This window comes from Ostrea edulis, chromosome 4, assembly GCF_947568905.1.
Source record: "Ostrea edulis chromosome 4, xbOstEdul1.1, whole genome shotgun sequence".
Taxonomy (NCBI): domain Eukaryota; kingdom Metazoa; phylum Mollusca; class Bivalvia; order Ostreida; family Ostreidae; genus Ostrea; species Ostrea edulis.
In genome coordinates this window covers 15,180,840-15,201,648 of record NC_079167.1, presented here as the reverse complement: position 1 = coordinate 15,201,648, position 20,809 = coordinate 15,180,840, and the positions used below count along the sequence as shown (strand labels likewise).

The following is a 20,809-nucleotide window of genomic DNA, read 5'->3' as shown; positions in this document are numbered from 1 at the left end:
CTACAAGAGGGTGGCCCGGTGTTGTAGCATAGACTCCCTCCCCCCGGAAAAGCGGGCCTGGGATAGATCTTCCCCCATAGGGAAAAAAAGCACCCCAGCATATAATTTCCCCCTATGTACAAAGTCAGTATAGAATTTCCCCTTGGGCGGAAAAACCGCCCTAGTATAGAATTTTCCCCCTCCTGTTTCCGGATTTCATCGACCAAAATCTTTTTCTTCTCATGTAGAAGCTTTTGAATAAATATAGAATGAAGCAAACCCATGCAATTGAAGATAATAATCAATGAAATGTTATTATTGCTATAAAGAGGTACATGTTATTAAAAAAAAAAGTTACAAAAAGAAACAAATATGAGCTGTTTAAAAATTGTTACAGTTTAATGAAATAGATATGCGCTCATTACTATTACGATATTCATAAAATAAAGTAATTTTTTTTTAGATATTGAAGTTAGGTTTACACGCTGAAAACTTTGAATTGCATATAGTAAATACAATATGCTTCCCAAAAGACTTTAACGATGGTCAATATCATTAGGGTTTTCGTAAAAAGTCGACTAAAAGATATGCAATTAAAATATCTAAAAGGTAAATTAGATGCACTGTATAAATAAAAGTAATTTAATTTTCCCGTTTATTTAAATTCGAAATTTTAAATTAAGAAGACATTAACTTCTTCCCAATTTCACTATTTCAGATGTTAGATACTGGTAGATAACAGCAAAGACTTGAGATGTATGAATGAATACCAATACACGATTTGAATAATTTCCTCTTTTTTTTTCTTTTCTTTAAAAACAACAACATAAGATGATAATTGTGAAACACAAGACCCTGCTCAAAATTAAAAAAAAAATAAAAATTCCTGGATCTAGATAAGGAAGAGAATTCTAGTAATAGAATCGAACTGGAAACGGATACATAGCTAAAATGTAAGAAGGGGAAAAAAAGCGTAATGTCATTTAGGGGGAAATTCTTTACTGGGGCGGTTTTTCCTATGGGGAAAATTGGGCCCGGGTTAATTCTTCCTAGGGGAAAATTCTATGCCAGGCCCATCTTTCCGGGGGGAATGTCTATCCCCGGCCCGTTTTTCCGGGGGGCTATTCGGGGGAAATTCCATGCTACAACACCGGCACTGCACCTGCTGTGTGACAATAGAGTCCACCTGAATGAGTAAGGAGTCTCTCTATTGGCCTCCAGTATGAAGAGAGTGACACACAGCTCCCTAGGAATAGAAACTGTTAACAGCCATACATGTAGATCAAGGTTGAAGTCCAGAGCAAAGTTTGGATTTGGTATAGAGAGAGGGTTTAGCCGAAATCGTTAGTGTAGCTTTATAAACACGTCTAATGTATTACGATTCTTAATTGTTACATTGTCTTACATTTACAACTATATTTAGTTGTATCATTAAGCATCATTACCTATCAAGGGCAATTAATCTATAGGCAAATAGTTTAATTCAGAATGACTTTAGTAGCAATTATTTTTTGCACTAAACCCCAGTTCTTTTGTAAAGATTTTTTCTTATGCTGTTGATTCCGATTTTGATTTCGTCTCACTTGTGTTACGTAAATTCAAGAGTGATTCTTCTGAATTACAAGTAAAGCTTTTTTAAAAAGCTTGCCGTCTTTAGCAGCAACTCTATAGAGCGAAGTTGAATTATGTCCCTTGTCTTCATTATTGAATTGAGCTAAAATAAATAATCTCACGGACATCATGCCTACAAAGCTGTGTCCTGACTCCCATTGTAAAAGTTTGTATTTATGAAGGGTATATGTACTGGAAATCAAAATCACTGTTCCCTGTATTAGCACTGATTAAAGCCTCTATATCAAATGAAACTGAGATTTTCAGTGTGTACATGTATATCAAAATATTTATTTTTTAACAAAGTTATGAAACAAAACAAACTAAAAAGATTTAAATTGCTCAAATTTGCCTAAAAATTATTCTTGCATATTGTACAGTACAACTGCTTAGAAATTAAGCAGGATAAAGACCTGAGAATATTGTAATAGTTTTGCCAAAAATTATATCATAAAATACATAGACTTTGATGGAAAAGATTAATAATTGTTATTCAAACTTGTGCAATTGTAAGGGAAAAAAATATTCTGAAGGAATAGGATAGTTTTAGAACAGATGTGTTGAAAAAAAACAAAAACTTTAAGTTTACCTGATACAGACAGTCTAAACTTACAGCAGGGGTAATTTTAAGCAACATAATATGTAATGAAATGTTACTATCCTACGGAAGCCGATAGGTGCCAGGGTATAGAATTAATATTTATTTAACTGGCGGCCGCCACTTAATTTAACTGGCGGCCGCCACTTATTATCTGGCGGCCGCCACTTATTATCTGGCGGCCGCCAGATAAATTAAGTGGCGACCGCCAGTTAATTTATCTGGCGGCCGCCACTTTATTTATGTGGCGGCCGCCACTTAATTTAACTGGCGGCCGCCAGTTAATTTATCTGGCGGCCGCCAGTTAATTATATGGCGGCCGCCAGTTAATTTAACGCGGCCGCCAGATAAATTAACTGGCGGCCGCCACTTAATTTATATGGCGGCCGCCACTCAATTCAAATCATTTATATGGCTGTCACCAGTTATTCAATTCCTCTCTCTTTCTCTATCTCTCTCTCAAAATGAAAGGGGTGCAATCCATCCCCAATGCTTAGTAATATGTATGTGATATATATATACAATTAAGAACATTGAATTATTGTTTTTCGATTGTACTGTTAAATACGTAGAACCACAGGGCTGACCTTCCATTTATTTGAACGTTCAATTTCTATTATTTTCACATTTAAACTAAATTATTTTCACATGTGAAATAAGATTAATTGGCCCCCACCCCACTCTTTTGGTGGTAGTAATGAATGGTAAAAATGTAATAATGAATGAACTGATCAATTGAAGGGTGAACGGAGCTCCCTCCCTCAAATTTAGGAGTACGAAGTTTGGACAAGAGACATTTTAGGTTCCTTTTCTGCTTGTCAACAATTGTAGAAGACAATTTCTCCTCCGACTGTCCCTATGCACTTTGAAAAACGATGCTGCGTGTTTGCGTACTATTCTAAATCTTTCCAAAATAATCACTCAGCGATACGAATTACATTGTTTTTGCAATGGACAGCCGCCATATATAAATTAAGTGGCGGCCGCCAGATAAAATAACTGGCGGCCGCCAGTTAATTTATATGGCGGCCGCCAGATAATAAGTGGCGGCCGCCAGTTAATTTATATGGCGGCCGCCAGATAATAAGTGGCGGCCGCCAGTTAAATTAAGTGGCGGCCGCCACATAAATTAAGTGGCGGCCGCCAGTTAAATAAATATTAATTCTATACCCTGGCACCTATCGGCTTCCGTACTATCCTATTCCTTCTTAAGATTAGCAAAGTTCTCAAATGCCACTAATAATAAAAACAAAAATGGTTGCATTGGAATCACTGATTGTCATTTAAAATTATCCCAAAACACAAGCAATCAAAACAAAAAACGGCGAGTTTTTCTGTTTGTATGCAAAAATGAAAACATTGTTGTAAATGAAGTAACCATAGAAATGCTTTGTATTAGTTGCTTTTAAAAAAGTAATGGGTCAATTTCATGAATTGCATTTTTCTTTTGTTCGTTTTGTCGAGTTTTTTAAGATTGAAAATCTTGAAAAATTGTTAAGTCGTACGAAAATTAGAACACCAGAAAATTATCTCCCTTGCCTTGAAGAGCATTTTAACCAATGAAATAATTGAAAATTTTCACTTCATGCACTTTCTACCAATGAAAAAAGAGAGGAAGTGCAAAGTCCGAAGACTGTAAAACACTTCAACTCTGTATACCGTCTTACCATGGCCATAACTTTTGAATGGATGTTGATTGGGCTTTCATTTTTCTCATGTGTATTCCTTGTGATAAGATCCTTCTTTTTGTACCAAAATTTTTAGCTCATGACCTTGACCTTGGATTTTGGTCCTATGGGAACATCAGTGTTTCACAAACACATCATGTTTATCAAATGGATCTGGAGACCATTTCAAAACTATATATTTACATGTACTACAAAGCAATGTCAGATGATAATCTTGATTCAATGAAATGAAATATTAAAACATAATGGTCAAGTGACTTAACTTTATCTATGTTTTAATTCCTTCGTAAAGCACACCATATAACTGTTTTTAGTTCACCTGAGCTGAAAGCTCAAGTCGGCTTTTCTGATCGCCTGTTGTCTGTCTGTAAATTTTTCACATTTTCGACTTCTTCTTCAGAACCACTGAGCCAATTTCAACTAAACTTGGCAAAAAGCATCCTTGGGTGAAGGGTTTTCAAGTTTGTACAAATGTAGGGCCATGTCCCCTTCAAAGGGGAGATAATCACAAAAAAGCAAAAATAGGGTGAGGCCATTTAAAAATCTTCTCAAGAACCACTGGGACTGAAGAGCTGAAATTTGCATGAAAGCTTCCTAACAAAGTGCAGATTCAAGTTTGTTAAAATCATGACTCCCCAGGAGTAGGCTGGGGCCACAATAGGGGATCAAAGTTTTGCATACAAATATATGGGGCTTCTCAAGAGCTAGGAAAGTAAAAATTTACATGAAAGCTTCCTGATATAGTGCAGATTCAAGTTTGTTAAAGTCATTAAAATCATGACCCCCAAAGGTAGGATGGGACCACAATAGGGGATCAAAGTTTTACAAACAAGTATATAGAGAAAATCTTTAAAATTCTTCTTCTCAAGAACCATTGGTTTTTACTGATAAAGAGTACCATATAACCAAATATGGAATACAGGCAAACAAAAATCCTTAAAGTCTGAATGATGGTGGCTTAGTACATGTAAGTCAGGACTTTAACAAAACTTGTGACTCGAAAGATTTATGAATACCTTGGAGATGTATGACATTGTTTTTCTTGTTGAAACCCACATTGGGTATGGTCAAATGCCACATAAAATAGGCCTTTTTACTTTCATACTGTATGTAGGCCTATGAGCAAGCATGACAATATACATTTTGGTGGTTTGGGCATTTTATGTAAAATCACACTAATTTTGACTACGGATAACTCCGTTTATCTGATCAAGATATAGGGCTCACGGCGGGTGTGACCGGTCGTCAGGGGATGCTTACTCCTCCTAGGCACCTGATCCCACCTCTGGTATATCCAGGCGTCCGTGTTTGCCCCACTCTCTAATTTGTATTGCTTGTAGGAGTTATGAGATTGATCACTGTTCGTTATCTTCACCTTTCATTAAACCACATATATCAATTCTCAAAAACACGTCAAATGATTTTCAGTGGATCAAACTAGACAAAAATTATTTTGGTCTCCAAGAAAATGTATATGTGTTGTAAGATGATCGTATATAATCCAACTTGTACATGTACATCATCGTATACTCTTGGACTGAATTACAATATAACTGAATGTCTAGAAAAAGAATTGATACAATATACATGTAGTAAATTAGGTCAATATTAATCTGTGGCGACTTTAATACTAGAACATCCAATTACAACAAGTCTCCTGGGTTAGACAGCATTTCAAATTATGATTAAATATGGTCATAATGCCCTACTACCATCTTTGAAAAAATCGTCAATGCTTGTTTGTCACATGGACTTTAAAATCGTGGGCCGAGGGATATATTACTGTTCTACATAAAGCTGGGGATATCAATAACCCAAACAATTACTGTGGCATTACCATCACTAGTACCATTGGGAAACTATTTAACAGAATTTTAAATAAAAGACTGGACAAATATCTAACAAACAACAAGATCATCTATGATTGTCAAATTGGTTTCTCGAAAAAAGCAAGGACATCTTATCACAGGTTTATTTTGAAAACTTTATTTGAAACATATTGCTCTCAAAAAGAAGGACGACTATATGCATGTTTCATCGACTTTAGAAAAGCGTTTGACACAGTCATACACGAGGGCGCTATTCCGGATTAATAACACCGTTATCGACGTTAGTATTACTTATCCTGTGTTATGATGTCGGCGACAGAAAAAATAACAGTGTCCAAAAAGAGAAAGAAAAACGGACAATATTCACTGAAACTTTTCCTATTCAGTTAGGGGTTGAACAGGGAGACAATCTGAGTCCAAACTTATTCAATATTTTCATTAATATTACTTCAGTAATATAACAGATGACAACATCCAGCTAGATGACAAATTACTTCATTGTTCAATGTATGCAGATTATATAGTCTTACTGTCCAAATATTCAAAAGGTCTACAGCAGAAACTTAACTGCCTTGAAGAGTTTTGCACTGACTGGTGGCTTGATATTTCCAAATCCAAAGTACTAATTTTTAATAAAGTTGCATGGTAGACACTAGAAAAAAAACTTCATATTAAACAAAAAACCCCTTGAATGTATTACTTTATAAAAATACTTATATTCATTCAGGAAAATTTACACTTGCTCGGGATGAACTTTACAAAAATGCTATAAAGGCACTTTTTCGATTACAAAAATATTTCTTATCATTGAACCCTAATATAAACACAGCTTTACATGTATTTGATCATACCATAAAATCCATAATATTTCATGGCAACTTGTACGACACGATTTAGAAATGGACCAATTGCTCTGGACGAATTACATTCAAAATCACTATGTGAGAAGCTACATTACAAATTTTGTAGATTTTTATTAGATGTGAATAACAAAAGTACAAAATTTACTGTTCTTTCTGACATAGGTAGATATCCTATGAGTTTCAACATTGTTCAGCATATTTTGAATTAATGGTTAGAGAACCTAGATGACACATTTCCTCTATTAAAAGCTGCATACTCTGCCTCAATATTCAACTTCAACAGTAATAAATCATCATGGTTTGGTTCCATTGATATGTTGAAACAACTACTTCCTCAGTTATAGCTTATAAGAGTTATGAGATTGATCACTATTCGTTATTTTCACCTTTCATCCATACATGACTATGAAATTATTTAACGGTACATTTTGTTAATATTGTAGCGATGTACATCTGAACATAATCACACATAAAATATACCTGACACATCAACAAGAGGCAGCAAGAGTCGGTGCTGAAGGATATGTCAAACAATACAAAATAGTTGGGCAAACACGGACCCCTGGACACACCAGAAGTGGGATCAGGTGCCTAGGTGGAGTAAGCATCACCTGTTGACCGGTCACACCCGCCGTGAGCCGTCTTCTGATCAGGTAAACGGAGTTATCCGTTGTCAAAATCAGCGTGCCAAGAACGGTTAAAATAAGAAGTTCAAGGTCAGAGCATCGTAACGAGGGAGACGAAGTGTATTTCCATCAATCATACAACAGAGAACGTCTAATCGGGTGAATATTAACGATTGAGAAGCAGGGAACAGTTTCGCACTATAGGTCTGGTCAACTTTCTTTAAAATTGGAAATACCCCATATTTCAAGTGATAATGCATACGTAAAAATATATACAATAATTTAAGGATACATATTAGCTGAGTGCTTAATGCAAATGATGATATGCAACATGGAGGTGTCACCATGAGTCCTAGCATATAGATGGGTGCAAATACGTATTAAACTAAGACACGTGGTCAGTTGCTGAAGAAATTCCGGTGAAAACATGTATGGTCCAGCAAAAGGTCTGTAGCTGAGCCGAAGGGAAGGTGGATGGCCCCATATGAACGGTAGATTTTTAAGAAGGGCGGACAGGGTTCTTAATCGTGCACTGTGCCTAAATTCCCTCGCTGGTACTGTGATGCTGTGGGGGTGGTGCGGATTAGCCCATATGAGAAAATCAAAGCAAGAAAGGGGCACCTGCTCAGAGCATGTTTTGTGCACCAGCACCAGTATGTATAGATTACATGTAATTTAGAGTCATAATTTATTAACTACACCAATAAAAGGGAAATCTGATTTTTCATTATTTTGGCATAACCTGACTTTGATGTATACCCCTTACCCACATGTTTCAGACCCCCTCCCCCAAAGAAAACTCTGCTACATTGGGCTGTGTAATCTGATTACGGTGAGGATTTATCGCATGAAATCATTCAATTTGTTCATTCCGCCTGGACAGAATGATTTCAAGCGATGCATCCAGCATTTTTCCATACTCTTTTTCTCAGCATCGGTCCATGTTGGGTTATGATCAATAACTAGTCTACTTGCATGTCTTACATGTACCAAACGTGACCTTCTTTGTTGAGTACGTGTTCTCCTACGGGTTCGGTCACGCATTTGGTTTTGATGGTTGAGCGGTGGTGGTTGATGCCAAGTCTGATATTTGCAGTTGTTCTGTATTGCGTGACGTGTGAGATAGGAAGCTCCAGGTAAGGAAGTTCATTAGAACAGGTATTGATTAGACCTATGTTGTAATTATTCATCTATAACAACTTCCGAGATTCCCGCCTAATCCAGCAGTGGTCATAGTGAAATCATCAATTTAAAGCACACATGTATAAAGTTACAGTGTTTCTTGTAATGAATATGTATTAGTAAGATTTATTTGGCAGCACCTTTGATAAAACTGCATATGCGACGTCCCAGAAAGTGCCCTCTTATTTGTTTTTCTACGGCAGCCGTTAAATGCTAAAAATGTCTTATTTATTCTGCGGAACGTTATTTTGTCGACCAGACTCTGTGGCATGTTGGGAGCTAGACGTTTACAGCATATTTAATTGCTATACATTAAAAACTTGAATGAATGATGTCATAACCCTTAATTACAATTTAAATAAAATATGCAAATTTTAATGTATACCCACAAAACAACGACGTGACCGTCAAGGCAAATCCAGAGATATGCTCTGGAAATCTGGATACATCTTTTGAAGATAATATCGGGATTATAGTTTAATTCGTCTGTCTAAACAAGGGTATTCTTCTGAATTGAGGGAAGACAGTTCGTTTGAAAGAGTACATAAAATTAGCAATTACAAGGTACAAGAGCAACAACTTGTCTGTCGAGAGAGGGTGAAACGTCATCATAATGTCATTGTAAGTTGTCTGGGCATTTATAACTTTTGAAGCAATGGAATGTAGGCAGAATTACGAAATACACATTTCAAAACAACAACGAATGGGTGTCCCATTCTTAACTTGAGTGATCATTGTTCGCTTATTGATTCCCTATCATCATAATCTTATGTAGTGGTCATCCGTCTGACATCTCTAAAGCTTACAGAAGGTACAAACTTACTATCCAGAACGACTTATGAGGGTGATCGGTGGGGAAATAACATGTTTTGGATACACTTATGGTTCTGTATAAAATAATTTCAATCTTGGGGGGGGGGTATGTACATAAGATGTATACAAGCTATCCACACCTCAGGTGCCGGTGGTTAGAATAGGTCCTCAGTACCCCTTGCTTGTCGTAAGAGGCGACTATAAATGGGGCGGTCCTTCAGATGAGACCGCAGATACCAAGGCCTCGTATGACAGCAGGTGTGGAAAGATAAAGATCCCTCCCTGCTCAAAGGCCGTAAGCCCCGAGCATAGACCTAAATATAGCCCTTCACCAGCAATAGTGACGTCTCCATATGAGTGAAACATTTTCGAGCGGGACCTTAAACAATATAAAACCAATTAACCTATAAATATTTTTATTTAACAGTTCTCAGTCAGACAATGAGCAACCCTCAGTTTACTGAAGTGTCACAAAACTTCTGGGAGGATATCTGGAAAGAACAACAAATTGGATTCCATAGAGACCATGTTGATTTGTAATAATACTTTACGTAATAAATTTGGAATTTTTTTTTTTATCGAGACACTACAGCTGATTTTTCCTCATTTTAATCAAATGATTTTTTAAAACACGTATCGATGAAATGATAGAAATAATATCGATGCTGACAATTTTGAATAATTTGAATGCATCAATTTGCTCTCAGTTGCGCTTTGAAGATCATTCGGAATTCAAAGGTTTCTTCGTGATGAATCGGACACTTAAATGCATATTTACATCACATGATTTTGAATGACAGCAAAGGTGTTGTGTAGAAATTTATTTAAATATCCCTTAGGGGGTCGACGCTCGCCTTTCAAGTATGAGAACCGCCGCGGTGGTCTAGAGGTTAGAACGTTAGCCTCGCATGCGGAAGGCCGGGGCTCGAATCCCGGCCGCGACAGATCTAAGTCGTTAAAACAGGTAGTGACAGTTCCATCGACAAACACTCGGCATCGGGTGTGAATGTCACGGGTCCTCGGAGATTACCTTAAAAACGGAAGTCCCGTGTCACATTGGGTGTGGCACGCTAAAGAATCCTTACTGCTCAATGGCCGTAAGCGCCGAGCAAAGACCTGAATTTGAAGCCCTTCACCGGTCTTGGTGACGTCTCCATATGAGTGAAAAATTCTCGAGAGAGACGTTATACAAGATACAATCAATCAATCAAGTATGAGATTATTCCCTGCTTCTTATAATTAAGTAATTATAAATCATTATTTTAATAGAAACCTTTCCATGTTCCTATTGACCAATGTTTTTAAACTAGTAACACATGACGTATTCAGATAAAAATAACACTTACTTTTAAAGCAGGTCTCCGCTAGTCCCAGTGGCAGATTTAGAGGGGGTTATGGCCCCGTCCCTATTTCACTGTAAATTATGAGTAAAACTTCAGATTTGACACCCAAATGCCCGTGTACTTTAGCTAATACTTGACTTTCACATGCCCCCCCCCCCTCTTCGGAAATCCTGGATCTGTCAGTAATTCTGCGTGTTTCTCTTAGCTACGGTCAAACTGATCCCAAAGTAAATTTTAGTTCACGTATTAGTTTTATCTCATTCTATGTTTACATCTTTATTCGCATAATCTGTCAAAATTCTGGGTTGATCATTGTCAAAAACTCACTTTCGGTTGCACTTCTTTTACCTCCCGTGGGACACAACGCCGATGTTTTCGCTGGGAGGTGTGTCTCGGCTTCTTTATGCGATTGGTGACTTTATCATTTCTTATTGGGATATTCAACCAATGAAAAAATCCCCTATTTCCAATGTCCGGGAGCATAGAAAAACTTGGTTTTCGCAGCGAAGATTTTAACAAGTTTTAAAACTTCCAGCGAAATGTTTTACAACTTCTATTGTCAGTTTGTTTTGAAATTATGTAATTTTATTCAAAATATTAACATACTTAACAACTTAACTCTTTCCTCCTTCATTCGGTCCACTTTTGTGAGCATTGACTCATTGATTTTACATACCCGATTTAATTTATTCGTACAAAGGCTGTACGCAAATGACGCGTCTGTTGGGTGCAAGTATAGGCACTCTAGAGCATAACTATACTGTTCAAGTGAAGATTTTGACGACAGAGCCTTGTAACCCCGATCTTTGATAGTGGCACGACAAAAATTACTGCTAACGCTGAGAGTTTTGGGAATACTTACGGCGATTCTCATTGCTCCTCGATAGGTCATGTATGATCATGCATTTTAATGAGTTATGTGAAAATATCGGCGTTGTCTCCCACGGGAGGTAAAAGAAGTGCGACCGACCGTGGGTTTCTGACGATGTGGGTCTATCCACTACATTTTCTCTCACTGGACGACATGCTGCACTGTTTACCGTCTATGTGCATGCGTCTGAAGACCGAAAGGAGGAGACTTGATGTTTTTTGTATAGGCCATCAAAAAGTATTACCTTTTGTGTTAAAACGAGAATTTTCAACTATGCAACAAAATTTGAGAAAGCTCTGGGAAAATTGTAATTTCATGAATTTTGCACAAAATGTGCTGTAGTGTCTCTGCATGATATCGAATTATTTTTATGAACCACACGCGGTTCTGGTTCCCGAGAAAATTATCAATTTACGTCTTATGACACACAAATTTTATATCGTTAAATTAAACTTTTTTTTATTTGGCAGGTTGCTAGAGAAGCACATTGATAAACTGATCAATGGCAGACAGAGAATTAAGATTTTCGTTCCCTTGTGTGGAAAATCCGTAGACATGAAATGGTAATGGTATATAGGCAATGTTTTACAGCAATGATATACAGCTAATGAAATACAGGTACATTGTATCTGGGTTCTCTCTTCCACCAATAAAAAACTGGGCGCCACCAGATAACTGAAAAATTGTTGAGTGTGGCGGAAAACATCAATCAATCAATCTTATACAAAATGATAGCATTTGTAAATATATTCCAAGTCCCTACATTAAAGACGGTATAACATGTACGATTAAAAGGTTAGCAATTTGGTCTTCTGGTCTAAACCGCTGGACACGATTATCTCTTTTATTTTCATATTTGTTTTGGTGGCTAATATATTCTATATTTGATCACTGATTTTTTTGTAACATATTGTCAAACAATAAAATTGTCAATTATCAGTTTATCAGAAGAAAAAAAACATATGATAAAAATATGTGTATAGTATATATTTGGATGAATAGGCATTTTCTTCGCCTTATTCACCCATCTTCTTTATAAAATACCCCTGAGATGTGGCATGATATATATCTTTGGCTATGTCTAGCTTGGACATGGTTTTGTCATACATTTCAGCCGGCTAATTAATTATAGGGCATTCTATTGTAGATCGAATTGAGAATTGAGAAATCGATTGATATTTAACTAATCTCTATAATGGAAATGAACATATATTTTTTCCAGGATTTTCCAGCACTCGTCAATGATATCGATCGACATCTCTGAGGGTGATCAGGATTCCATTTCTCTTTAAAAATGAGTGAAACGTGGGCTTGTTTCCATGTATGACAAACGTGCACTTCTTAAGAACAAGCTTACTCAGGGGCTTATGATTAGAGTTACAAGGTCTTTTCAGCACTCCTGGCGAAAGACTGTCAAAATATGTGGTCAAGTAGGATACAATATTTGTAGCTGAATAAATACATCTTATTATGATCTTCAGTTTCAACCTGTTCGGGTAAATCTGGTTCTGAGACCAGTTGATTAACACCAGAGAAACATCTACTTTGTCTATGAAATGAAGGAATGTTTATCCAGTATTTGCTTTGATGGGGGTGTATTCCAACAGTCTCGTTTACAGTCAGCATTTCACAAATTCTCGCAAATGGTCGTTATAGCGATTTAGTGCAACCTATCATTGGGTCAAATGCTGTCTGACGTGTTTCATACCGATCGTTAGGCCGTTTTTGGCACACTGATTTTGACTACGGATAACTCCGTTTACCTGATCAAGATATGGTACTCACGGCGGATGTGACCAGTCGACAGGGGATGCTTACTCCTCCTAGGCACCTGATCCCACCTCTGGTATATCCAGGGGTCCGTGTTTGCCCAACTCTTTATTTTGTATTGCTTATAGGAGTTATGAGATTGGTCACTGTTCGTTATCTTCACCTTTCATCTTGATTTTAAGTTTAGAAACAGATTTAGCAATGTATGCCACTACATTCCAAATACGATTGTTTTATTAATGAGTTTAGAAGTCAACTTGGCTTTGCAATCGTTTCTTAATTTTCTGACTATCTGAACAATTTCACTACGACTTTGCCTGGATTCTTTATGTTGCCTTTATATGCATGATATCACAAAAGATGAAAGAGTGCAATGCATCGTTTTGAGTACTGTTATTGTTACTCAATGCAAGAGATTTATTATTGTTAAAAATTAAATTGTCAACTCTTGGACAACAGTAAATATATTAATATTTGAAGATGTTGAAAAGTGTTGGTACCGTTAATGTTCATTTTTAAAGGAATATAATGTAGTTGATTTAGGAAATTAATTTCTTTTAAAAATACATGAGGACATGGCTATCATTTCAATTGGTTAAGATATCGAGGGCAAAAACAATGGAAATATAAATATTTGTTTAATTTGACTCCTTGATCTGTGCTAGGTTATGGGACCAGGGACACACCATTATTGGTGTGGAATCTGTTAGAAGCGCCGTGGAGGAGTTCTTCAAGGAGCAATCCATTAAATACACCGTATCAGATCTACCAGACATTGGCGGTTCTGTCTTCACGGTATGTCAGTAATAAATCCTGTGTGAGGCCAAAAAAAACACCAAATCCTCCCGATGCACTAAAATAATGCATTTCAAACACTTTAAACAAATTCTAAACTGTTACAATTCATCAGTGAAATTCAAAAGTTTTATTATATTTAGTATTGTAGATAATAGATATATTTCTTTCTGTGAGCAAGAACTGCGAAACTAAATTTTACAGATAAAGTGTTGTTTAATGTTTTATGCATTTATGATTTTGCAATAAATTAAACTTACAGTAGCAATGTGGTTATTACACAACCAATAATACTCGTACAAGTGTGTGTCATTTTACAAGCAAAGGTACTTCTCCTTTTGAAATTTTCATTTTAAATCTTATCCAATGAGTGTAATTTTCTGTTTCTAGAGTGAAGATGAAAGAATGAAATTGTACTGCTGTGATTTGTTTAAATTCAACAGGTATATTTTTTTTATACAATTCTTGATACAGTTTTTGGTAATTGTGGGGAATCATCAATTTGCATTGTATATAATTACACGTGAATGATTGTGCTGGTTTAATGAATAAACGTTCTGAATTTAATGTATGACCATATTCATGTTTAGCAAGTTGGAAGGCGGAATGAATGCTGTCTGGGATAGGGGATCAATAGTGGCCATCAACAGGGACGAAAGGCAAAGGTAGCGAATTTAAGAACATGTTGTCATTAAATATAGCAATTGTTTTCATTTCATCATTTGGTATTTAATGAATCCGCTTGAAGCAGTTCATGTTAAATGTATATATAATTCGATAGAAGATTATTAACAAACTCTTTTTCTAGAGAGGTATCGGCAAAACTTAAAATCATCAGAATGTATGCCAAAATTTAATTACTGAGAAAAATAAATACATTTCCTGTCTTTTTATGCGTGTAAGATGTTTGTTTCTTGTCTGAGTATTTTGATACGGGCACTCGTTTTCTAGTATATTTAAATTCTGTGACGTCAGTTTGAAAAGATCCAGCAAACCACGAACAAATTGCGCATCATACTTGATCTTGTATACTACTTTACATAAACAGGTATGCGAGTATAGAATATTACACACTATTCTGTACGCACATGTATAAGATTGATAGATTGATTAAATATTGTTTAACGTCCCTGTAATATTACACATAACTCTGTACACACATGTATAAGACTGTAATATTACACACTATTCTGTACACACATGTATAAGACTGTAATAGTACACATAACTCTGTACACACATGTATAAGACTGTAATATTACACATAACTCTGTACACACATGTATAAGACTGTAATATTACACATAACTCTGTACACACATGTATAAGACTGTAATATTACACATCACTCTGTACACACATGTATAGGACTGTAATATTACACATCACTCTGTACACACATGTATAAGACTGTAATATTACACATAACTCTGTACACACATGTATAAGACTGTAATATTACACATAACTCTGTACACACATGTATAAGACTGTAATATTACACACTATTCTGTACACACATGTGTAAGACTGTAATATTACACATCACTCTGTACACACATGTATAAGACTGTAATATTACACATAACTCTGTACACACATGTATAAGACTGTAATATTACATATAACTCTGTACACACATGTATAAGACTGTAATATTACACATAACTCTGTACACACATGTATAAGACTGTAATATTACACATAACTCTGTACACACATGTATAAGACTGTAATATTACATACTATTCTGTACACACATGTACAAGACTGTAATATTACACATCACTCTGTACACACATGTATAAGACTGTAATATTACACATGATTTTGTACACACATGTATAAGACTGTAATATTACACATAACTCTGTACACACATGTATAAGACTGTAATATTACACACTATTCTGTACACACATGTATAAGACTGTAATATTACACATACTCTATACACACATGTATATGACTGTAATATTACACATCACTCTGTACACACATGTACAAGACTGTAATATTACACATAACTCTGTACACACATGTATAAGACTGTAATATTACACATAACTCTGTACACACATGTACAAGACTGTAATATTACACATAACTCTGTGCACACATGTATAAGACTGTAATATTACACATCACTCTGTACACACATGTATAAGACTGTAATAGTACACATTACTCTGTACACACATGTATAAGACTGTAATAGTACACATAACTCTGTACACACATCTATAAGACTGTAATAGTACACATAACTCTGTACACACATCTATAAGACTGTAATATTACACATCACTCTGTACACACATGTATAGGACTGTAATATTACACATAACTCTGTACACACATGTATAGGACTGTAATATTACACATAACTCTGTACACACATGTATAAGACTGTAATACTACACATAACTCTGTACACACATGTATAAGACTGTAATATTACACATAACTCTGTACACACATGTATAAGACTGTAATATTACACATAACTCTGTACACACATGTATAAGACTGTAATATTACACACTATTCTGTACACACATGTATAAGACTGTAATATTACACATAACTCTGTACACACATGTATAAGACTGTAATATTACACATAACTCTGTACACACATGTATAAGACTGTAATATTACACATAACTCTGTACACACATGTATAAGACTGTAATATTACACATACTCTATACACATATGTATAAGACTGTAATATTACACATCACTCTGTACACACATGTACAAGACTGTAATATTACACATAACTCTGTACACACATGTATAAGACTGTAATATTACACATAACTCTGTACACACATGTATAAGACTGTAATATTACACATAACTCTGTACACACATGTACAAGACTGTAATATTACACATAACTCTGTGCACACATGTATAAGACTGTAATATTACACATCACTCTGTACACACATGTATAAGACTGTAATAGTACACATTACTCTGTACACACATGTATAAGACTGTAATAGTACACATAACTCTGTACACACATCTATAAGACTGTAATAGTACACATAACTCTGTACACACATCTATAAGACTGTAATATTACACATCACTCTGTACACACATGTATAGGACTGTAATATTACACATAACTCTGTACACACATGTATAGGACTGTAATATTACACATAACTCTGTACACACATGTATAAGACTGTAATACTACACATAACTCTGTACACACATGTATAAGACTGTAATATTACACATAACTCTGTACACACATGTATAAGACTGTAATATTACACATAACTCTGTACACACATGTATAAGACTGTAATATTACACACTATTCTGTACACACATGTATAAGACTGTAATATTACACATAACTCTGTACACACATGTATAAGACTGTAATATTACACATAACTCTGTACACACATGTATAAGACTGTAATATTACACATAACTCTGTACACACATGTATAAGACTGTAATATTACACATACTCTATACACATATGTATAAGACTGTAATATTACACATCACTCTGTACACACATGTACAAGACTGTAATATTACACATAACTCTGTACACACATGTATAAGACTGTAATATTACACATAACTCTGTACACACATGTACAAGACTGTAATATTACACATAACTCTGTACACACATGTATAAGACTGTAATATTACACATCACTCTGTACACACATGTACAAGACTGTAATATTACACATCACTCTGTACACACATGTATAAGACTGTAATAGTACACATTACTCTGTACACACATGTATAAGACTGTAATAGTACACATAACTCTGTACACACATCTATAAGACTGTAATAGTACACATAACTCTGTACACACATCTATAAGACTGTAATATTACACATCACTCTGTACACACATGTATAGGACTGTAATATTACACATAACTCTGTACACACATTATTGATTTGTTTGTTTTACGTCCCTTCGAGATATTTTCGCGCCTATCTAGGCGTCATCAACTGTAAGTGAAGTACCACAAACTTAGACCTATGCCTAGAGCTCAGAGTCATGGTAGTGAGGGTTCTTTAACGTGCCAACGCCTGACGCTACCCCAGTTTTTAAGGTCATATCCGTAAGACCCGTGATTCTCACATCTAAATACATATACAACTATATACCACTGCATAGTATTGCGATATCCACGATTGCAGAATAACCTGTTTAATACTATTCAACCATCTGACATTTCACAGGTATGCAGAACTGTTAACAAGCCTGCTTTCCCCGGATTGTCGATATCTTTTGGACACATTGGAATATGACGAAACTAAATATCCAGGTATTTATACTTATTCAGTTACATGCAATTGAATGATTATAAATTTCATTACTCTGATGCAGTTTGTGACGGGGTGGTGGTGATATTTTGTGATGCAGTGTGTGACGGGGTGGTGGTGATATTTTGTGATGCAGTTTGTGACGGGGTGGTGGTGATATTTTGTGATGCAGTGTGTGACGGGGTGGTGGTGATATTTTGTGATGCAGTTTGTGACAGGGGTGGTAGTGGTGATATTTTCATCAGCAAATGTTTCTTTTGTTTCTAATTGTAGGGCCACCATTTTATTTATCAGAGCAGGAAATACACAATCTGTTCGGTAGGTTTATTACAGAGTGATGAAGTTTAAAATTTAAAAAATATTTTACTTATTCATTACCTCAATCAAGTTCTCTAGTCATATTGAACGGAAGTATTTTGGAAAATAAAAGTGGCAATATTGAATTGATTATTGAGGAGTGAAAATGTAGCAATGAAGTACAGTTTACAAGTTGTAACTCTGTAGGGGACAAGCTGAGCATCACCAGGCTGGACCGAATAGACATCTTTGAAGAGGCATTTAAGCCATGGGGAATAGAGAGTTTGCACGAGAAGTTGTTTTTAATGACTGTTAAATGATAAAATAACTGTGTACACTCAAATTGAGTAGATGATGCTGAGAAATATGTTGAAGTCTTGTACAGAATTCCAATACTTATATACATTAGTTCTTGTATGAATAAAAGAATTAACAGAAGAATGCCTCTTGCTTCTATGATTATTTACTATTACATTATTTTTACATCATTGTTTTTAGTTTGCTGATTTCAAACTCATGTTGAGAATACTAACAGCCAGTGTTTCCCGATATGCCATGGGCTTACTTTTTTCTTTGTTTTACGCCCTTTTGAGAATTTCCACACTCTAATTGAGAAGTCACTAGCTGTGCGTGAACTATGCATGACACTCAAGGTTGTTGTAGTGAGGGTTCTTTGAGGAGTCAAATGCCTGCCATGACGCTGGACCTCTTTTTTAAAAGTATCATGCGAAAGACCCTTCTAAATGCCTAACGTTTAATTTGGCGAAGGATCGATCACTACCAATTTTTACATCTAACCTTTGACGCGACTAAGATAAGAGGGTCACGACCTCCTGGTCACAATATGAACGATGTAACCATTGAACCACTGTAAACGATGCGCCGCTAGAAGATACTGATTTTTCACAAGAAAAATTTTTAGCCGTTGAAAATAAATCCAAAAGTTTTTTGTTTCAAAATATTCATATCTTGCACTTTATCCATAACTATTTTCTTCGGTGTATTGTATCATTTTAAAAGGTTCCTCTTGCGTGAAACCAACATTGTTCCCGTAGACCGATTTTTAACTCATTGTATTTAGTCGATATGCTATCACACAAAGGATACAAATACACCAACATATAGCTCATATCTGATATTGGTGCATTTAACTATGGAAAACAAAGTCGTCGGAGGGAAAATGTTTTCTCAAGATGGATCATCTTCACAAGTCAAGGGTTATTGATTCGTTACCTCGTTAGTGCGAGGTAACGAATCAATAACTCTTGACTTGTGAAGATGAAGATGGATATAAAGGTGGAAACTCCTTCATTAAGCATCAATAGAAGAATGCCAGACATGATTCTGTATATCAAAAGGGGATGCTTACTCCTCCCAGGCACCTGATCCCTAGAAGAATACCAGACATGATTCTGTACATCAAAAGGGGATGCTTACTCCTCCCAGGCACCTGATCCCTAGAAGAATACCAGACATGATTCTTTACATAAAAAGGGGATGCTTACTCCTCCCAGGCACCTGATCCCTAGAAGAATACCAGACATGATTCTGTACATAAAAAGGGGATGCTTACTCCTCCCAGGCACCTGATCCCATTTCTGGTATATACAGGGGACCGTGTTTGCCAAACTCTTTATTTTGCATTGCTTATAGGCGTTATGAGATCGATCACTGTTAGTTATCTTCACTTTTCATAAGCAACAGTTTAGTTGATAGATTTAAAGTGAACATTGATGGAAGCTAGTTTTGCTCTGATTTCCAATCATCTTTTGTTAGATATACGAGTATGTGTATTCATTCAGAAACCCAAGTTTGACATGCCCTTCATTCATGTTTAAAGGGGCATCAAGAAAAATGGTCTATTTTTGGAAATTTGGACATTGTTTTGATATAGTTTTCATTGATTGTCTGGTTTTCTCCAATAAATGAAGACAAAAATTGTTCACACATAGTATGAAATACATACTGACTTGTACAATGTAGAAGGTTGTGATCTGACATTGAAGACATTACACCATATTGGATTACGCGAAACCATACATATTCACACAATTATGCTCTATTGCTTTCACTCCTTATAACTGTTTAGCTTTGGTGTGAAATTCATAGATTACTATCTGAAACTTATCTAAGAGAAAACATTCCTGATCACTAGGAATAAATCCATGATATTTATGCCTTCTCCATTTTCACAAAAAATATCTGT

The 20,809-nt window shown here is 35.7% G+C and overlaps 1 protein-coding gene across 2 annotated transcripts; it reads left to right on the top strand.

Moving 5' to 3' along the window:
- The first annotated feature begins 8,176 nt into the window (after nucleotides 1-8,176).
- On the top strand, nucleotides 8,177-19,041 carry LOC125671579 (probable thiopurine S-methyltransferase). Of its 2 annotated transcripts, XM_048907369.2 has the most exons (9): nucleotides 8,178-8,330; nucleotides 9,617-9,725; nucleotides 11,874-11,966; nucleotides 13,839-13,968; nucleotides 14,359-14,411; nucleotides 14,559-14,633; nucleotides 18,223-18,308; nucleotides 18,580-18,624; nucleotides 18,811-19,041. In XM_048907369.2, the coding sequence occupies exons 2-9, from the start codon at nucleotides 9,631-9,633 to the stop codon at nucleotides 18,921-18,923; spliced, it is 690 nt and encodes a 229-aa protein (XP_048763326.2). In that variant the 5' UTR covers nucleotides 8,178-8,330; nucleotides 9,617-9,630; the 3' UTR covers nucleotides 18,924-19,041. The 2 variants fall into 2 exon arrangements, with proteins under 2 accessions (XP_056018021.1, XP_048763326.2); XM_056162046.1 differs by lacking the exon at nucleotides 9,617-9,725 and having other exon boundaries at nucleotides 8,177-8,330.
- The last annotated feature ends 1,768 nt before the right edge of the window (nucleotides 19,042-20,809 follow it).